Source organism: Eumetopias jubatus, unplaced genomic scaffold, assembly GCF_037043125.1.
Source record: "Eumetopias jubatus isolate StellerSeaLion01/CBP00866 unplaced genomic scaffold, mEumJub1_p1.0 scaffold_3, whole genome shotgun sequence".
Lineage (NCBI taxonomy): Eukaryota > Metazoa > Chordata > Mammalia > Carnivora > Otariidae > Eumetopias > Eumetopias jubatus.
The window spans coordinates 71,751,802-71,771,948 of NW_028274809.1; the positions used below are offsets into that span (position 1 = coordinate 71,751,802).

Sequence of the window (20,147 nt, forward strand, 5' to 3'; positions counted from 1 at the left end):
AAAAAGTATACCTATTTTTAGCTTTTATTTTTACATTTCTCAAATGTATTATGTTAAAAGTAATTAAATTGCAGTGCACAGTTAGATATGATACAAACAGAAGATAATAAAGAAGACCTATCCTTATTTTAACATAGAGCATAATACCTTTCACACAACAAATTCTTAAAATAGCCTGGAGTGGGGGGGTTGATACTCTATTTTCATAGTATCAGGCTAGGGAGACTTAATTATTTCCTGGAAGTAAAAGGAGGATTTCCAAGTATTAACAAATTTTCTGTCAAATCTCTTACAAAGTATTAAAAATAAGTTGTGTTTTTAGTTGTATAACATTTCAACCTGGAGTTTATGACACTTAGAACTGGATTCTCTTTAGAATGGAGATTGAAAAGTCACACATTTGAATTGAATGTGATCCTTCCATCACAAAGTTAAAAATGACTTTTATATTGATAACCACCCTTGGATGCATTTAGAAATATCTTAGTAACTTTGTTCATTAAATCTTTATGCTATCTTTTGTATTGCTTTATTAGACTAGAATATATCCCTTTTTGGTATGAACTCTCCTCACCTTAGAGCTATTGGAGACCATAGCTTCACTTCTGGCACTTGGAACGGGGAATGCTTTGCCCAGAGTGTGTGATAATTTGAGTAATGGCTTGGTGACAAATTCTGAACTAACTTCATTGGTTTTCAACCTTATGTTAATAGAACGCTTTTATTTTCCTTGTTATGAGTAAAAAAAATTGATAATAATGTACATGTATTAACAGAAAGTTCAATTCATGTCAGCGGGTCAAACTATTATAATTAGTGACAATTATGTACCTCAAACATTATTTTCAAATCTCAAATTCAAAGTAAATAAGGTTATACCACTTATTTTTGTTATATTTAGAGTACTTTCATATTTCTAGAAATACTCTGTAGGGTTTGGAGAGCAGAAATAGAAAAAGGAAAAATGTAAAATAAAAATTTAATTGATAAGAAATTATGATAAATTTTAATTATGAACACTGAAATCAGATAAATCTCATCTGTTTTTATAGTACAACTTTAAGTGTGTTTTTTTCCCTCCCAGGACATTTATTCAGAGCAGCTGGGGATCAGCCGTTTAACCTGTCCACAGTGTCGAGTGCCTTCCCAATGGTCAGCCACCCAGTCTTTGGTCTACATTCAGCCAGCTCAGGGCATTCAGAATTTGGTGGTTTGGGGACACTTGGTACACCCACAGCCTTAGCCGCACATCCCCAACTAGCATCTTTTCCAGGTAAACATCTGTTACAAACAGTGTTCAAGGAAAGGAGGAAAGCTTGAAAATGTTCAAGCAGTAACTTGTTTATTAAATTGAACAAAAAGAATAGTCTAATGCCTGGTATATTAAAACTCTTGTACAAGAATTGACGCAATCCTATTTATCACGTGCAAAAGAACCCCCACACTATGTGTGCTAGATGGCAGCACAATTGTATTCAAGTGTTCAGCTAGAGAAAGGGGCATCTGCCACAAAAGTGAATAATCAGGCCAAGTTTTTCTCATGCTTTTTATTGAAATATAACATGCAGGAAAGTGTACATATTGTGAGTATAGTACATATTGATTCATTTTTTCAGCTTTATTTGATTTTTAAAAAATTATTTAACTTACAGTAGAAAATAAATTCCAGTTCTTAATGAATATCTCTGTACTTTTATTTTGAGTTCTCACTTCTCTGCACTTTCCAAGGAAAATGAACTTGGCTTTTAAATTTCTATATTTTTCCGTATTTGATCAGAATAAGTATAGATTTGCACTGCTTGCATTACAGCAAGACCAGAATTATCCCCAATTCTACAAGTTATGAAAAATTCGGGAGCTCAGGAAAGCACCAATTAAAGCTTAAATTGGACAAGCATGCTATAATTTTTCTTGCTATATTATTTTGAAAGTCTAAACTTTCATGTGTTTCCAGTGATTGATTTTACTATAATAAATTTTAGTAAGGGATGCATGGTTTGGTGTTACATAAAATAGTTTAAAAATTAGCAAAATTCTATAGACAAATAGACCTGAATTTAAATCTGGCTATGTTACATTTTAGCTATGTGATCATGAACAAGTAATCTGACCACTCTGCCTCACTTTTATCATCTGAAAAGTGAGGATAAATAATGGTACCTGCCTCTTAGGGCCCTTGTGAAGATTGAAGGAGATAAGCCATATCAGTACTGATTGCAATGTTTAGCATACATAATAAGTACATAATTAGTAATTATCATTATTTCCTCTTGCCCACTTTAATGGGTAGTAAACTGTCAAGTGCTTCTTCAAAAGGAAACAAGTATCTCATTTTAACTATATACAGAATGGAAAGATGGTTAGATGTATATTTCAAGCACTGTTTCTTTAGTCATATTTTTTTAATTCAGCTGTCTGGGAGAGAGGAGCTGGTGGGGATAGGTACTATGACTAGAAAGTTAAAATAAAGTCTTAAACTAAGTCTTAAAAAAAAATACTAAAAGGAATCTGTTTTGGCCAGTTTCTAACATGATCGCTTAGCACGGTGAGCAATCCAATAGACATTTGCTGAAATATAGGATTTCTGATTAAAAATCAAAATAGATAGTAGTAATATAGTTACTGATGTCTTAAAATTTTTTTATCATTTTGTCGTAGTTTATTATACCATTGCTTTTGAGCTTTTCCAAACCACAATATAATTGCTACATTATTAAAATCAAATACTATCTGTACTGGAATGTTAGTTAACAAGTGTAAAGAGTTACTTATCTGGACTTCAATAATGTTGATACTTCCACTATATAAAAAGAAAGTTAATAACTTCTCTAAGAGCCTATCTGAATTATTCACTCATTCATTTATTGTACAAAGTTCTCTGAGCATCTACTATGCTCTGTGCACTGAGGAACACCTTGACATAGTATGTGTTGTTTACAGTTTTTAGGAGATGGATAAACAGACAATTACAAGACAGTCTTTAGCGGTGAAAGTATGTCTTTATAAGCATACTTTTTTTCGCCAAATGGACACTATGCCTAGATCTAGATGACTCATTTGTTTAAGTTGTAGATTGGGTATAATAATTTAAATTTAAATTCTCTATAATTGCCTTTATTCACAAGGGAAATCGAATTGCCAAATTTTTGAAATCACCTAAAAAATAAATGAAGACACACAAGGAAGAAATTACTAGAAATATTAAATAAAGAATAACTTACTTTAAAATTTTATGTACTTTTCTGCATTTCAGATGATTAAACCAACAGATGCAAAATTATTTAATGGATATTAGTATATTATTTCCATTTTATATTGAAATAGTATTTCACAGTAATTTCTTTAAAATTTTTCATAATTTTTGGTCATTATATTTTTATATTATATTACCATGAATTTCTGTGAAGCATCTGGCTCTATCAAGCATGAAAGATTTAAAAATTCTGCTAGATCTTCTAGGCTCAGTATCATCTGAAATATTAGACTCTTTCAGTTGAATATGACTAATGTTGCCAATATGCTGTTACCTCCTTTGAATACATTTAGAAACTCATCATATGCAGGTTTAAGTAAACCTTATTTTGTATATTTTGTTTTATCAACAAACTATTTTGTGAGTGACTAAATTTGTTTTCTCTTTTCTTAAACTTGGAAGATAAATAAGCTTGTCATTTAACAAAAATTATATTATTTCTTATGAAATATTAGACATTTATAAAGTTTATAGTCAGAAGCTCTACCATTTTCATATTTTTATTTTATTGATTTTATTTACTTGTTGTTTTTTTTTACCTGTGGTGTCAGCCTGTTTATAACATACACATTTTCCAACTTTTTTTTTCTAATCCCCATCGTGTAGTTATTTATAGTGACGTTCTAAAGTACAGTGTTATGGTTATTTTTTTTTCTGAGGTTATATCTAAAATATTTGAATCTTATTATACTTTGATTACCTTACTGATTTGGGGGTTGTTTATGAAGTCTATACATTCAGCCATAACACTTTAATTATAGAGTCTATATTAAATAATATAAATATCTTTAGGAAACCTCAGTCCCTTTTTATTAGCTATTTGGAACCTAGGTTTCAAACCTATAAATAATAATAGATTCCAACTGTGCTGATACAAGTCCAAAATACACAGTTTTTCTTCCCACCAAAATACACTTCTTTCATCTAAACAGTGGATAAATGATTAATGCTTTTGTATAGTTATTCTTGGTTCAGTTCCCATCATTCAGGCACTGCTAAATATGCATTTGTGTCATTTCACTAGCAATGACTTCCTGCAGTGCAGAAGAATAGCTTTTGCAGTTTTTTGCTTATACTGTTTTTAGACCTTTTAGAATAGCAGCTACCATGAACATTTCACTTTTTAAAGAAAACAGATTTTGCCATTAGATAATGAAGGTGCACATTGCATTACATCCTATTTTTAATGAAGAGATATTCCTAGAAAAGATTTAAAGATCATACAATACAGTAAACTGACAATATTGAATTTTTCCTGTACTATATTATTGGGTTTCTTTTCTCTAATATCCTCGTGGTGGTTACAATCAGTGAAAAATATAGCATATCTCTTGGAAGATTAACCTGAAAGGTCATAACTGATTTGGTGATCTGGCAGGTTAGCCAAGTAGAAAGATTATTTCTGAGATTTTAAATGGGGCAATACAAGACTTTCTTTTGGATTATTTTCAAATCTCTTCTTAATCACCCTTTTTGAAAACTGTTCTATAAAATTTGGCTTCTCTCCTTTTCTAAAAGTTTTAACTAAGAGACACTGTTTGAACATCTAAATTGCATGTGATGATTTTCTACCATGATTCATTTTACATTGATAAAACAGTCATTGTTATCTGTAATTTATGAGAGAAAATATAAAAAAACCCAAGCTTTCCTTATTAACTTTATGGGGAGGAATGTTATAAACCTTTTATATTTTAATGATTTGTTTTGGAAATCTCTGAATAGTTTTCATTTCTGAGACAAAAAAAAACTCACTGCTTTTGCTATCTTTATGTTTTTATTTAAGTATAGAATATCTTCTTTCATAAACACACTTGAGGTATACTGGTTTATAGTAGGAGTCTTTGTATTATTATTTATGATTTATCAGACTGAGATTTAAATTGTATGTAATTTGAGGAAATCCTTAACATAGGTTGTAAATGGTAACCTTAAATTCTAAGGTTTTAAAATACGTTAGTATAGTCTTAAATATTTTTTCTTTACTAATTTAGAAAAATTATGGTATAAGTGATCAAGAAGTCAGACAGTTCTTTGCTCTTACAAATTATCTATTTTATTTTTAAAATCATAGACTACCTTTTTTCTTCATAAACTTGAGTTCAAAGAAGTTGCCAAGTGAAGATCCTTGGATACAGTCTGAATGAGAGGAGTGATGAGTGTATAACATCACATCTACTCAGCTCTCTTATAGTTAGATGATCAGAACTGTGTATGATTCAGCTGTTCTGTTGCAAGATGAAACTTGATATTTTTTCCAGGAATAAAATATAAAAAGCATTGTTACATTAACTAGGAAGTTAATTCAAGTATTGTTTGCTTGTTTGTTTGATGTTTGGTTTTGAGGTGCAGAATGGTGGCGAACAACAGATGTTCATAGTCGTACAGGGGCAACCTTCTTTCCACCATTACTGGGAATTCCACCACTGTTTGCTCCTCCAGCCCAGAATCATGATTCTTCTTCATTCCATTCAAGGACTTCAGGAAAAAGTAATAGAAATGGTCCTGAAAAAGGTACGCCTGTTAACTTAAGTGATGTATTACAAACTCTCCATTCCAATACCTATTTTCAGTAGAGTTTAGGTTTAATAACATTTATATAACATTGTACTAGACACTTTTTCACAACGTCTTGCTTACTCCTTACAATAACTCGGAGAGATTGGAAGTATCCTCATTTCGCATCCAAGAATAAATAAGTCATTTGAGGACTGCTTACATGTCACTGTGGCAGAGGCAGGATTTGAACCCAGGCCTTCTAACTCTCAACTCTCACTGCTTTTTCCTTTATTTCATTACCTCCTTTGTGTAACCCAGTATAAGATTTACTTCTGTAATTAAACATTAAATTAATCAAAACTAATATCCAAGTACTCCTTTTTTCTTTTAAGTGATCATTAATATTTCTGCAGTTGATAACTGTTGTTAGAATAGCATTTGCAAATTATAATAGGATTTTGGATGATTTATTATTATTATCGTTTTTCACTTGGGTAAGAGTTTTTGGTGAGTTTGCTCTGAAAAGGGAAATATTTGCATTTAATTATATTTATAAACATTATTTTAATTGAAGTGAAATGCAGATAAATATAAAATTACCATTTTAAAGTGAACAGTTCAGTGGCATTTAATGCATTCACAGTGTTGAACAACCACCACCTCTGTGTAGTTTCAAAACATTTCATCACTCCAAAAGGAAACTCCATACCCCTTAAGCAGTTTCTCCCCATTCTTCCTTTCCTCAGTCTCTGGCAATCACTAGCTTGTCTACTGTCTCTATGGATTTATTGTGAATATTTCATACAGATGGAATCATACAATATGTGACTTTGTGTCTGACTTCTTTCACTTAGCATGATGTTTTAAAGAGTCATTCACATTATATATTAGCATGTATCATTACTTCATTCCTTCTTATGACTGAACAATATTCTCTTGGATAAACATGTTTGTTTTTATTTTCAAGGTGTAAATGGGTCAATAAATGGAAACAGTACATCATCTGTATCTGGTATCAACACACCTGTATTATCCACTACTGCTTCAAGTTCTGTGGGACAAACTAAAAGTATAAGCTCAGGTGGAGGAAATCGAAAATGTAATCAGGAACAAAACAAAAACCAGCCTTTGGATGCTAGAGCTGACAAAATAAAAGATAAGGTAAGTTATTCCTTCAAGGACAAATATATAACAGATCTTTATATAAGCATTCTAAGGTTCAAACCACCTGAATCTATGGAATAATTTCTTATGAATTACCACTCCTGTTTTACACATGTTTATTTTTATGGTTTGGTCCTAACATTAGGGCTCTTAAAAATTACAACTGTCAGCACCAATATAAATAATACAAATAGTAATAATAGCTAAGATGTATGGAGAACTTAACACATAACAGCTCTACTCTAATTGTTTTGCATATAATACAGATTTTAATCCTCTCTATACCCCTAATTAGCTAGGTGTTATTATCACAAATGGAGAAACAGAGCCTCACAATAGTTGGCCAGTAATTGGCCAGGATTTGAAGTCAAGTGGGTTGACCCCAGAACCTATGTTTTTAGGAAAACAAAGATAAGAAAACATTTTATTATGGGGAATTTGAAATACATAGAATAGACAGAAGAGCATAATAATCCAGTGTACCATTATTCATTTTCAACAGTTATCACCTCATGGCCAGTTTTATTTCATTAGATCCCCAGCTGTGCACGTTATCAATTTATGCCTCTCAGCTCTAAATTCACTCTCCTGTCCTTTACCAGTTGGCGCAGTGTTAGACCTTGTCAGCAGAGGGTCTTGGAGAAACCCTGGAAGAAGAAAGGGCTTCAGTTTCTGGTTCCAGTGTTTTCTTCTTGGTCTTATGCTGTGGCTGCCAGAGGGTTGCTTTCTCACCAGCTGGCAGCTTCTCTGTGGGCTCTGTTTAAGAGACATTGTAGTCCACACCATGTAGTGGGTCTCCCAGTGGCATCTTAGTAGTTAAGTTTTGATGGGATGCCAGTGGGTGGCTTTCCAGCTAATTTTACTGGCACCCCAGTGAGGAGGTTTCCAGAAACTTTTCCTGGCATGCTAGCTGGCATGTTTCCTATTCGCCAGCCTTGACCTGTGATGCCTCAGTGAGCTTTTCTGCCATCCAGTGGGTAACAGCCACTCTCCAAAGTCTGTAGTTCAGGCTCAGGTGAACGAGGTTGGAAGATAGAGGCCCTCTTCCAAGTTTACCTTTATTTTACTACTCTACCTCTGCCCTACAGGAAGTGGCTATTCCCTACATCTGCTATTTCAGGATTCTTTTTTTTTTTTTTTAAGATTTTATTTATTTATTTGACAGAGAGAGACACAGCGAGAGAGGGAACACAAGCAGGGGGAGTGGGAGAGGGAGAAGCAGGCTTCCCGCCAAGCAGGGAGCCCGACATGGGGCTCGATCCCAGGACCCTGGGATCATGACCTGAGCCGAAGGCAGACGCTTAACGACTGAGCCACCCAGGTGCCCCACTATTTCAGTATTCTTTAGAGGTCTCTTTATCTCTCTTAGTAGTTCATATTCTGCTACTAATTAATAATTCCATATGATAAAATCTCTCTGTTCAAATTGCTGATGTGGTTTCTGCCTTCTGACTAGACCCTGTCTGCCATAGAAAAGGTATTATCAGGAGTAGGGTGGATATGCAAATTGCATGTGATAAATTCACTGTAATATTCTGGTCACTCTGAGCCTTTATATTTCCTCTTCCACATCATGCCAGGGAAGCTGTGCCATTTCCACTTTGTTAAATGTAGGCCACCATTGAGTCCAGGTTTCATGCATCCATGCAAGTAAGCTGAGATACTTCCAGCTATATGAACTAACACATTATATCCAGAATTTCTAGTAAGTGTACCCATATTAGTGAATTTGGTCTGCTCTCATTTGTAATTTCTTCTTGAGTGAGGGGTCTTGGTTTATTTTTGAATTAAAGTTTTAGCATCAACTGCAAACATTTTGGAAACAAAGATAATAATGAGGGCAGCATCTTCTCATCTCTAAATTCTATAAAAACCACGTTGAAGGCCTGGTTTTCTAGGGGAACAGAGTCAGCAGTTTGTGATTGGGCGCACATCACTTTCTTCACCATCTCAGCTATAATACCAAGGGGACTGTCTCTTCCCCAATGTCTTTTCTTGCCTCCTTTGTTGTAGATAATAATTGACCCTAAAAGTGTGAGTATTTCTGATCTTTCTTTTCTTTTCTATTGATCTATGTGTCTGTTTTTGTGCCAGTACCACACTGTTTTGATTACTACAGCTTTGTAGTATATCTTGAAATCTCGGATTGTGATACCTCCAGCTTTGTTCCTCTTTTTCAAGAGTGATCTGGCTATTTGGAGTCTCTTGTGGTTCGATATAAATTCTAGTATTATTTGTTCTGGTTCTGTGAAATATATTTTTGGTATTTTGATAGAGATTGCATTAAATCTATAGATTGCTTTGGGTAGTATGGACATTGCTTGGGTAACCTTTTTCATGTGTAGTTTGAAAAAATGTTCTTTAGCTAATTTTGATGATCCCTCCTAGGGGTTGCTATTTTAGTAGTACGTATTGAAAATCATTGATTAAGTCCAATTCCCTCATACACAGTGCATGCATATTTAGAATAAATGTAGATATTTTGAATTAAACAATGTACATCACAGACTAAAATACACATACAGCCTGTTGAGAAAAAACAAACAAACAAACAAACTGTTCAACTTTGAGTAAGTTCCACTCCTGCTATTACAAGCCAGTAACAAGTTATTGTGACCACAACAGCCAGTCTTTTTAAAGCATAAGTGAGTTCTTACGATTTTAAGCTCTCCTATGTTATCATTCCCTCCAGTAGTTTCCTATCTCACTCAGCCTACAAGACCCTGTATGATCTGACCCCTGCCAGTCCATCCGGCCTTATTTTCTGTGGCTCTCTCTCCCAGGTTCCCTATGCTGGAGTTGATGTAGCTGGCCTCACCATTTTTTTAACATATCGGACTTATTTCATGGCTTTTGCCTTTGGTCTTTCCCCTGTTCTTGAAGGCTCTACTCTTTTATCTTTATGTGAGTGTCTCTCACTCTCCATTTAGATCTCAGCTTGGAAAGATCTTACCTGATAACTGCATCTAGATCTCCACACACACACACACACACACACACGCACCCCGCCCCCAGCACACACTGTCTATCCAAGTATCCTGTTTTAGTCATGGTATGTATCACTAACAACACTTACTTACATTGTTTGTTGATTCCCTTCTCCCTGTTACCACTGGGGCAGAGTTGCCCTCATACCTTCGTATCTCTGGAGAGGAGAGCAGCTATGCCTGGTACATAATAGCCTTGAAGTTGTATGTATTTTGTTATTGAAAGAAATAAGTATACAGTGAAATGAAAAGTTCAAGGAGAGGGTTCTGAAAAGCTTTCCCAGAGTGGAATGGGATTGGGGGGCTGGTTAATAAGCTCTTCTCTGGTCATTTTTTGATAACCTAAGAAGACTCATTTTTAAAATGTTTAAATGACAGGAAAGAGGCACAGTACTGAATTGTGTATGAATACAAAATAACTACACACACACATACACACACACATAACTAATAGAGACTAAGGAGACAAAATTGGTAATACTGAAACTAATTTTCTCTTTTTCTCTAATACCTAGACTTGTCTATTCACGTCTACATTTTTTCTAAAATGGGGACTAAATTTGTTACCTTATAAAGGCACAGACTCTTTGTATACTGTCAGTGTATGGTCTGCAAGGACTATCTGTATCAGAATCACATTAAAGTGCTTGTTAATGCAGATCCCTGTGCCCTATTTGGAATTGGGACTCAGGAATCTGCTGGTTGTAGCAAGTTCAGCAAGTAAATATTTTGCACTCTAAAACTTTAGAATCCACACTTCTAGACCCACTCTTGAGGCATATAGACTCCATTTCTCATGTCACCTTTAAATTAAAAACTACACATATTACTTGTGCATTAAAATAGGAGTTTATTTTTCTCTAGTAAATTACTCTATCTCCCTTCTTCTTCTCCTTTCTTAGCCTCTGTTAAAAACCAAAGTGGTAACTTCTACTTAGACTCTATGATTTTCATGATCCTGCTATACATGCCTATAAACCCACAACAGATTTTGGTTACAATGAAGGAGAATTTTCTCTGCCAAATAAATGGTAGACTTAGTGTTACTATATTGTTAGTATTTTGTTATAGTAGTAATAGTGTATTGTTACTATTGTTTCTCTTTAATCTTTACTTTGGTCTTTTTCATTCTGTGATACCCACACTATTCCAAGTCAGTGTCTCATCATTCTGCTTTACTGTGAGGGAAAGACATAGCTCCAGGAATGATGGTTACTGTTAGTCAGCTTATTGAAGGGTGTATCTCTGGAGGAAGCATTATGGTTGCTAGTTTGGAACAGTTAACACAGGTTACCATTGCAAGAGAGTATAACAACAGCACTGACTCTCTTCACTCATATGTATTTCATTTCATTTAAATCAAATTTCAGAAAACACAGAGGAAAGAGTACTAATGTGCAATCTATAACTATCGCTTCAACTTGGCTTCTTTCTGTTGAAGTGTATTATTGTCTTTCATGCCCCAACTCACTAGTCATGACAGACTGTATTGCTGTTAAGACCATAACTTTTGTAATTCATTGCTTTTGTAATTTATTGCTGCTTTTTCTATATTTTGTTCTTTATTTTATCTGTCAGTGAATCCTGTTGAAATGTTCCTATGTAACTTTGGATTATACTTAGTCTTGCTCTATCATGTCAGTATTTCTCCTTTTTAGTCTTCCTATTGGCAGAATTTTAACTTTCCATTGTTATACAGTTATTTAGTCATAAATCATCTAATGATTTTTCCTCCTTTGTATCCACTACTATTGTCTATTCTTTTTTTTTTTTACGATTTATTTATTTAGGGGCGCCTGGGTGGCTCAGTCGTTAAGCATCTGCCTTCGGCTCAGGTCATGATCCCGGGATCCTGGGATCAAACCCCACATCGGGCTCCCTGCTCAATGGGAAGCCTGCTTCTCCCTCTCCCACTCCCCCTGCTTGTGTTCCCTCTCTCGCTCTCTCTCTGTCAAATAAATAAATAGAATCTTAAGAAAAAAAAAGTGTCCAAATGGATAGCCAGATTTGCGAACCCCTGATCTACATGTGTCTCTCTCTGTCAAATAAATAAATAAAATCTTTAAAAAAAAAAGATTGATTTATTTATTTATGTAAGAGTTGGGGAGGGGGAGAGGGAGAGAGAGAGAGACTCTCCAGCAGACTTTCCACTGAGCGCGGAGCCCCACTTGGGCCTCTGTCTCATGACCCTGAGATCATGACCTGAGCTGAAAACAAGATTCGGAGGCTGAACTGACTGAGCCACCCAGGCATCACTACTATTGTCTGTTATTTAAACACAAAAGTTTTTTTTTTAATGTGACCTAATGGTCACTTTCTACCAATTTTGGGTTTTCTTTTTCCTGTAGAGCCTTTAATGTTCCAATTAATATCTCTCTTTATCGTATTTTCTATCTTTTCTGAAGTGAAATATAAAAATTAAATTCATTGCTAAAGCAGCCCTTAAGTCTTTTGCTACTTATTTTATCTTCTCTCCAGTACTTATTACATATGGAATTATTTGCTTTCATATTAGTCATTTGTCTACTCTACCACCACCTGCACTAGAATGTAAGTTTCTTGAAGGCAAGGACTCTATCTTAGATATCATTGTTGTCCAGCATCTAGAAGGTGTGTTTGGCATGTTATATATAAATAATTGGTTATTGACTCACTATCCACATAAAAAAGAAGACTACAGCTAAATATAGAACTTGAGTGTCTGTAGCCCTTATTGTAATTGGAATTATCATTTTGTAAATTGCTCTTTTTAATCTGCCATACATTTTGAAGCATGGCAGTCATATGAAGAGATCTGTATATACTATGTCAGTGTTTCTAATGTTCTATACATGACACAGCCTGTACTTTTCATTGGAGAATTCCTATCATATAAATTAATTGGATCTGTTTGTTGAATAACTACCCTCACGACATGTAACTTTTCTCTTTTTTCTAAAATGACATTTTGAGATGGAAATATCACTTGAAAATTAAAAGAGCATACCTCTTACTGAACTTTGAATTTTTCCAAAAATAAAGTCTTGCTAAAAACTTGTCTTTATCCAGAAACCAAGGAAGAAAGCTATGGAAAGTTCTAGCAACAGTGATAGTGATTCGGGCACATCATCAGACACCTCAAGTGAAGGCATTAGTAGTAGTGATTCAGATGATCTAGAGGAAGATGAAGAAGAAGAAGATCAAAGTATTGAAGAAAGTGAAGATGATGATTCTGATTCAGAGACAGAAGCACAACATAAGAATAACAACCAGGTATAAATAGTTTATTGGCAGTATCCACACATTCTTCCTATTTAGGAATTAACTGGTTTATCTTGACTCTCAAAGTCTATAAAGTTTAAAGTTAATCATGTCTTTAGTTCTTAACATTTGCCCAACAAAGGAGATGGAGAAACATTTTTAAAGGGACATTTGGTATATTTTCTAGTGAGCTTTATGTAACTATCATAAGTAATTAGCACTTTTTAAAGTACCCTTTTTTCTCCAAATTTACTGCTTGACATTCTTTGTTTTAATAGATACTGAGAAGTCGTCTTTTTATTTTTATTTACAGGTGCTATTACATGGTATTTCAGACCCAAAAGCAGATGGACAGAAAGCAGCTGAAAAAGCCCAGGAAAAAAGAATACACCAGCCATTACCTCTTGTGTCTGAATCCCAGACTCACTCATCATTCCAATCCCAGCAGAAGCAGCCTCAGGTTTTGTCACAGCAGCTTCCATTTATTTTCCAAAGCTCTCAGGCAAAGGAGGAATCTGTGAACAAACACACAAGTGTAATACAGTCTACGGGATTGGTGTCCAATGTGAAACCTTTATCTTTGGTAAATCAAGCCAAAAAGGAAACTTACATGAAACTCATAGTTCCTTCTCCTGATGTACTTAAAGCAGGGAATAAAAATACCTCTGAAGAATCTAGTCCTTTGACCAGTGAAATGCGATCCAAACGGGTAAGTGAAAAATTACTTATAGAAGAATTTTATTATTAGAGAAAGAGCTTTTATATTGTCTTACAATATATGTTTAAATTAAATTCTACTCTTATTTCCATACTTTATTAGTTACCAGGAAGAGAATATGCACATGAGAAGGCTAGATTTCTCTGATTTTATAGTTACATATACATCTGCTTAATATATTTTTGGCAACACGATTGTGTCATTTTTTTTTTCCTGAGGTATAATGATTTAGTAGTAAGGGGAGACATATGTTAGAATAAGATATACTCCACAATTATTTTGTTTAAGATCAATGTCCTTTTTTTTCTAATATCAATATATTCTTTTTTAAAGAAATAAACTTGAATAGTTTACTTCTGTGATCCTATCAATTACAAGCATAAAAATCCTTTATGAAGAATCATTTTCCTTTGCCATTTTTTAAAATAATTTTTTTAAGATGTATTTACTTAGTTTAGAGATAATGTGTGGGGGTAGAGGCAAAGGGAGAGAATCTCAAGCAGACTTCTCACTGGGTGGGGAGTATGGAGCCCGACTCCAGGCTAGTCTCACAACCCATGAGATCATGACCTCAGCTGAAACCAGGAATCAGACATTGAACCGAGTCACCCAGGTGCCCCCCCCCACTTTTTTGAAGAATTTTTTTAAAGATTTATTTGTTTGTTTTAGACAGAGAGTTTCTTTGCCATTTTTAACAAATTATGTGAAATACAAAATATTTTGAATAATTTTATTTATACAAATACCAGAACTACTAATCAGAGAATTTTTTCTTTATTTTCTTGCTATTGATTTTATATTACTACATAGTCTACATTCATATGTCTAGTAGAATTCTAATAATTAAATGACCAATGCCTTTTATTCTAGGACCAATCTAGAGTAGAGAAAATATATTATGTTTGAACATAATATCCTGTCTTTTGATTACAAAAATTGTCATTAGGCCTCCTAATCATTAGATAATTCTTGTACAGCTCCTGCTGTTTGCCAGCTATTGTGAAAATGCATTTACTCATTGAACACTAACATCTGTAAGTGCTACTGATATTATAATGCCCATTTACAGACAATCAAGTTGAGATTCATGAAACTTAAATAATTCCCCCAAGATCACACTGCTAGTTAGTAATAGAGTTAGAGTTCATATCTGGGCAGCGTAGCACTAGAATCCTTGCTCTTAAACACTGTGTGATATGCTGCCATTCTTTCTTAAAAAAGTTACAGTGTCCTTGTCCATTAAATCTTATTTTACTGTGAAGAATTTAAGAACAGGGTCAAAGTAAAAAAGACTTGGATAAATCAGGCCTTTTTGAGAATCTAAATGAGTAGTTCACAAGCCTAAGTATACACTAGAATCACTTGGAAAACTTAAAAAAAAAAAAAAAGAATAACACCTCAGAACAATGAAATCAGGACATCTTGTGCTGAGACTAAGGTATTGCATATATCAAAAGCTTCCAGGCGCGCCTGGGTGGCTCAGTCATTAAGCGTCTGCCTTCGTCTCAGGTCATGATCCCAGGGTCCTGGGATCGAGCCCCACATTGGGCTCCCTGCTCTGCAGGAAGCCTGCTTCTCCCTCTCCCGCCCCCCCCCCCCCGCTTGTGTTCCCTCTCTCGCTCTCTCTCTGTCAAATAAATAAATAGAATCTTAAGAAAAAAAAAAGTGTCCAAATGGATAGCCAGATTTGCGAACCCCTGATCTACATGGAATGACCAATGGTATTATACCATGCATATGATAACCTGTAATGCTCTGCTCAGTCATAAGGAAGTATTATTATTGGCATCACATTATTGACTCTCCATGAGTAAATTAAGCAAACTAAAAATTACATTGAGTTATTTTAATTTTTCAATAATGTATATTCTACTTTAAGATAGATTATAGAGCATATCAAGAGTTATTTGCATTTTGAAAGGTTTCTGGATTTTTCAAAGTTTCTTAAATATTTCTTATTAAAATAATTTTATATGACTGCCTATTAGAAAGTCACTTATTAAACACTTGCTTAATAAATGTAACCAACCTAGACTTCCTATACATTTGATCTTATGTGATTCTTACAAAATTGTGTGAGGTAAAGAAACTAAGGCTTAGAGAGATTAAGTCACTTGCTAACATCACAGAACAAGTAAAGAGCAGAAGGATTTTAAACCAAGGTCATTCTTACATTAAAACCCATGATTAAGATGAAATAATTTGGTGTTTCTAAAATGATAATGGTAGTTCATGAGAAATATTTTATGTGAGTGGATCTTCACATTAGACTCAACTCTAAATGACTTTATCTACTTTTCATTGGTACCTAGTATTGAGTTATAGGGTATTTTATAAATATTTTTCTTACATCAGCTCTCTTTCTTTATATGACAGTCTAACATATAGAATTTTGCTTTATTCTTATGATAGTCTCTATTTCATGTTACCTGCCATGTATGTTTCTCCCACTAGTCTGTGATTTTTTTTAAGTATTATTTAATCATTGGTTCTTTCCATACATGTATAGTATAGACATTTAATTCAAATCAGTACACATTAATTGGATCTATATAACAGTAGTGAATTTTCTTTATCAAATTTTGCCTAGAGGATTTTTTGTGTGGACTGAGAGACTCAGTAAGGGCTGGGAACAAGAACTTGGAGGAAGGACAGAATTTCAAACCTGTCTCCATACGCTTGTCATCCAAGTGTCATCCAAGAACAGCAAGACATTTACTTCTGTGCAGTTCTCAATTTTCTCCCCTCTTCCTTTTTATGTACCACCCCCAATATCAAAAAGCACAACATATTTGCCTTAAAAAAGTAACTGCTACTACTCTTAGGATAAAATACAGTGATCTTTGGTTATTTTTGAAAACCTTCAGGTGTCATTATATGGGAAGTGGGTCTTTAGAATTATGGAGTGAGAAGCAATTTCAGAAAATTAAAACATAAAACTAAAGGGCGAGGTTTTGTTTTCATGACTGTTTTGATCCTATGTATTTAGAAGGCAAATTTACTACCTGTAAAAAAAGAGTACAAAACGATTATATGACATAATTTTGTTCTAAGAAATGAAAATACACTAAATTTTTCTGCTGAAAACTTAAATCAGTATATATTAAATATGAAGGTAAGTACATTATATAATATATACTTACATGTAATATATATTTATTATATAAATATTAAGTAAAATTAAGTATGTTAATGTATTTTATATAAGAATTTTGCCATAAAATTCTTTTTAAAAGGTAAATACAATAATTTAGTATAATTTTCCATATTTTATTCACTGAATAAATACTAATTAAGCACTTTCTTTTTGTGAAGCATTGCCTTAGGTATGAGTATTATGTGACAGTCTTTGTTTACAAAGTGAAGTGTTACAGTAAAGATGTTAAATAAGATAAAGCAGTTTATTAGGAATTGCATACTGCTTATTAGTACTGCTCCTTTAAAAGACTCAATACGTCATTCTATATTGCATTCCATCTGCATTTATACTTCTGAAATGCCCACCACAAATTTTTGCCGACTAGAGTGTTAAGAGCCCAGATCCAAGCTGACGGCACTGCTGATTTTAATTTTAAGGCAGCCATTTTCATTACAGATTTTACCTTCTGAAATTTAACTGTATTTCTAGTAACTTAAAATATTTTAATCATTCTACTTAAGTATTTCATGTATTAATTATATATATTTAATAAAGTTATATGGTTTTATTCTTTTTAAGAAGATTCTGAGAGCCAAATAATTTTTTGTTCCTATTTACAGATGTAAGTTTTATGGCTTAGTGGTTTACAAATCAATTTTTTCCAAAAGTATAATTTTTCTAAACTATTGTCTTACACGCTTTCTAATGCTAATGTGCTAAAGGCACTGTAAGGTAGATCCCACAGAATGTTGAGCCAGACGTCCCAACAGCTTCATATCATGTATGCTGCAGGTAGTACAGGGTAACAAATAGGAGGTAAAGGAGTTCAAAGGATAGAGATATTGAGTGCTTCTGGCTGGAACAAACCTGGAAGACTTCTTGGGTGGGATTTTGAAGAAGGAACAAGATTTCATCAGCTTGAGATTTATAAGAGGAGGATGTTTCACACAGAGAACATGATTATAGCAAAATGTGGAGGTAGTGAAAGTATGACATGCACAGGGCATGGTAGTCCAGTTTGACTAGAAAGTTCTATTAGTGCCTACTTGAAAAGTCATCTGAGGATCAAAATTAAGTGTTTAGGCTTTATAAAGTTGCCAATGACAAAGGAGACACTAAAACTTTTAACCAAGGAGCTAATACAACAAAGTAAAGGCTGTAAATTAAGATAAAATTGGCATTGTCATATAGCATATATTGGGAGTTGTGTGGGAAGAAAGGGTGGTATGGCTTAAGTTTGAGCAATATTTTAAGGAAACAACCCAAAAGACATAGGGATATGGCTGACTTGGAAGAGAGAAAAGTAAAAGATGTTTTTAGAGTTTCAGATTTAGATTATCAAGACCGTGGGAGCAATAATAATGAGAGAGGGGCAGTCAGGAAACCTATATTTTGAGGGGAGAAAGACTAATTGAATTTTAAACGTATTATGTCTAGCCAAGATTCAGCAACCAACTAGTCATTACTGCCACTAATCTTAAGCACTTGTATATCATAATTTAAATTTGTATATGAGCAGCTGTTGTCAGATATGGGAGGCAAATAGAAGTAATCTTTGTTTTTATGGTACATTGTTGTTTTGTTTTTTAACTTATGTTTCAACAGGAACAATATAAACAGACATTCCCAGCGCAGTTAAAGAAACAAGAGTCATCCAAGAGCTTGAAGAAGGTTATTGCAGCTTTGTCAAATCCAAAAGCAACCTCTAGTTCACCAGCACATCCAAAACAAACAGTAGAGAACAACCACCCTAATCCATTCTTGACAAATGCACTTTTAGGTAATCACCAACCAAATGGAGTTATTCAAAGTGTCATTCAAGAAGCTCCTCTAGCACTTACTACCAAAACTAAAATGCAGAGTAAGATTAATGAAAACATTGCTACTGCAAGTAGCACCCCTTTTTCCTCACCTGTACATTTGAGTACAAGTGGGAGAAGGACCACCGGCAATCAGACAACTGTGATACCCTCTGCCTCTCCCATAGTGCACCCTCAAGGGAAGGAAAAAGCGCTTAGCAATAATGTAAACACAGTAAAAACACAGCACCACCCTCACCCTACAAAATCTCTGGTGGAACAGTTTAGGGGAACAGATTCAGACATTCCCAGTAGTAAAGATTCTGAAGATTCAAATGAGGATGAAGAAGAAGATGACGAGGAAGAAGATGAGGAAGATGATGAAGATGATGAATCTGATGACAGCCAATCAGGTTATTTTCTATTTTTAAATTTGAAGTATTTATCTAAATGCTATGTGGACCAAAAAAGCTAAAGGAGGTTCTTAGTTCGCAGACTTAGAGTCTTTGTCATTCACTGTGTTTCACACAGCTATGTGCCTGTCCATAGTGAGCTGGTAAAATATTGGAGGGATTGAAATAAGAAGTCCTAAGTTAAATTCTCAGCTTTATTATTCATTTAACATTAAACGAATAAAAACTTTAAGTGAAAATAGATGATGCATAAATTAAGAAATAACTTCACAAATTTGCTTAATTTTCTTTTAATTCATGACCATTCATTTGTCCTTTCTTTTTCATTTCTTCTGCTACTTATTTAAATGTGTCAGTAGATATTTTGAATGAAGGAGGTAAAATTGTAGTTAGTCATTTAGAAAGTACCTAAATCCCTACGAATGTCCATTAGCAACACAGAACTTATTTAATCAAGTGGAGTGCTCCTTGATTTTATTTTGATTTGCTTTTTAGTTTTGCTTTTTTTTAAACTTCTTTCTGTTTTTCTTCCCCTTAACTCTCCTCATTGTTCCACAGAAGATTGAAAGCATAAAATATTAAATAATTTAAATTTTATATACAAAGGTGAAATACATATTATAAAAATATTTGGATTTGTTACTGGTCAGCCACAAGTCCAGTGGTAAATTTTCTAGCTGCCAATATGAATAGGAAAATATAGTCAGTTATACAACTTAAAGCATCTAAGGTAGAAACAACCTACTTGCTCAGGGTAAGAACAACTTTTCCTGATAATATTTTTTCCTGGGATTCCCATAAATACAACTTTGCATGATTGAGTATGAATATCGTTATTAATAACTTTCAAAGGCAATTTTTATAACAAATTTCAAAATAGGCCGATGGTACTACACAAAACGTGATTCCACAAAAATTGTTACTCTGGGAACCTT

At 33.9% G+C, this 20,147-nt stretch overlaps 1 protein-coding gene across 21 annotated transcripts in view; it reads left to right on the forward strand.

Annotated features, from left to right (window-relative positions):
* BAZ2B (bromodomain adjacent to zinc finger domain 2B) overlaps positions 1–20,147 on the forward strand; it is a 381,759-nt gene that overhangs the window by 266,946 nt on the left and 94,666 nt on the right. For 16 of the 21 annotated variants that reach the window (XM_088021659.1, XM_088021666.1, XM_088021670.1 and 13 more), the window contains 6 exons: positions 1,085–1,273; positions 5,600–5,767; positions 6,720–6,913; positions 12,952–13,155; positions 13,457–13,852; positions 18,606–19,212. In XM_088021659.1, the coding sequence (XP_087877785.1) occupies positions 1,085–1,273; positions 5,600–5,767; positions 6,720–6,913; positions 12,952–13,155; positions 13,457–13,852; positions 18,606–19,212 (1,758 nt within the window). The remainder of the gene's footprint in view (positions 1–1,084; positions 1,274–5,599; positions 5,768–6,719; positions 6,914–12,951; positions 13,156–13,456; positions 13,853–18,605; positions 19,213–20,147) is intronic. The other 5 variants (XM_088021663.1, XM_088021674.1, XM_088021669.1 and 2 more) reach the window with 3 other exon arrangements.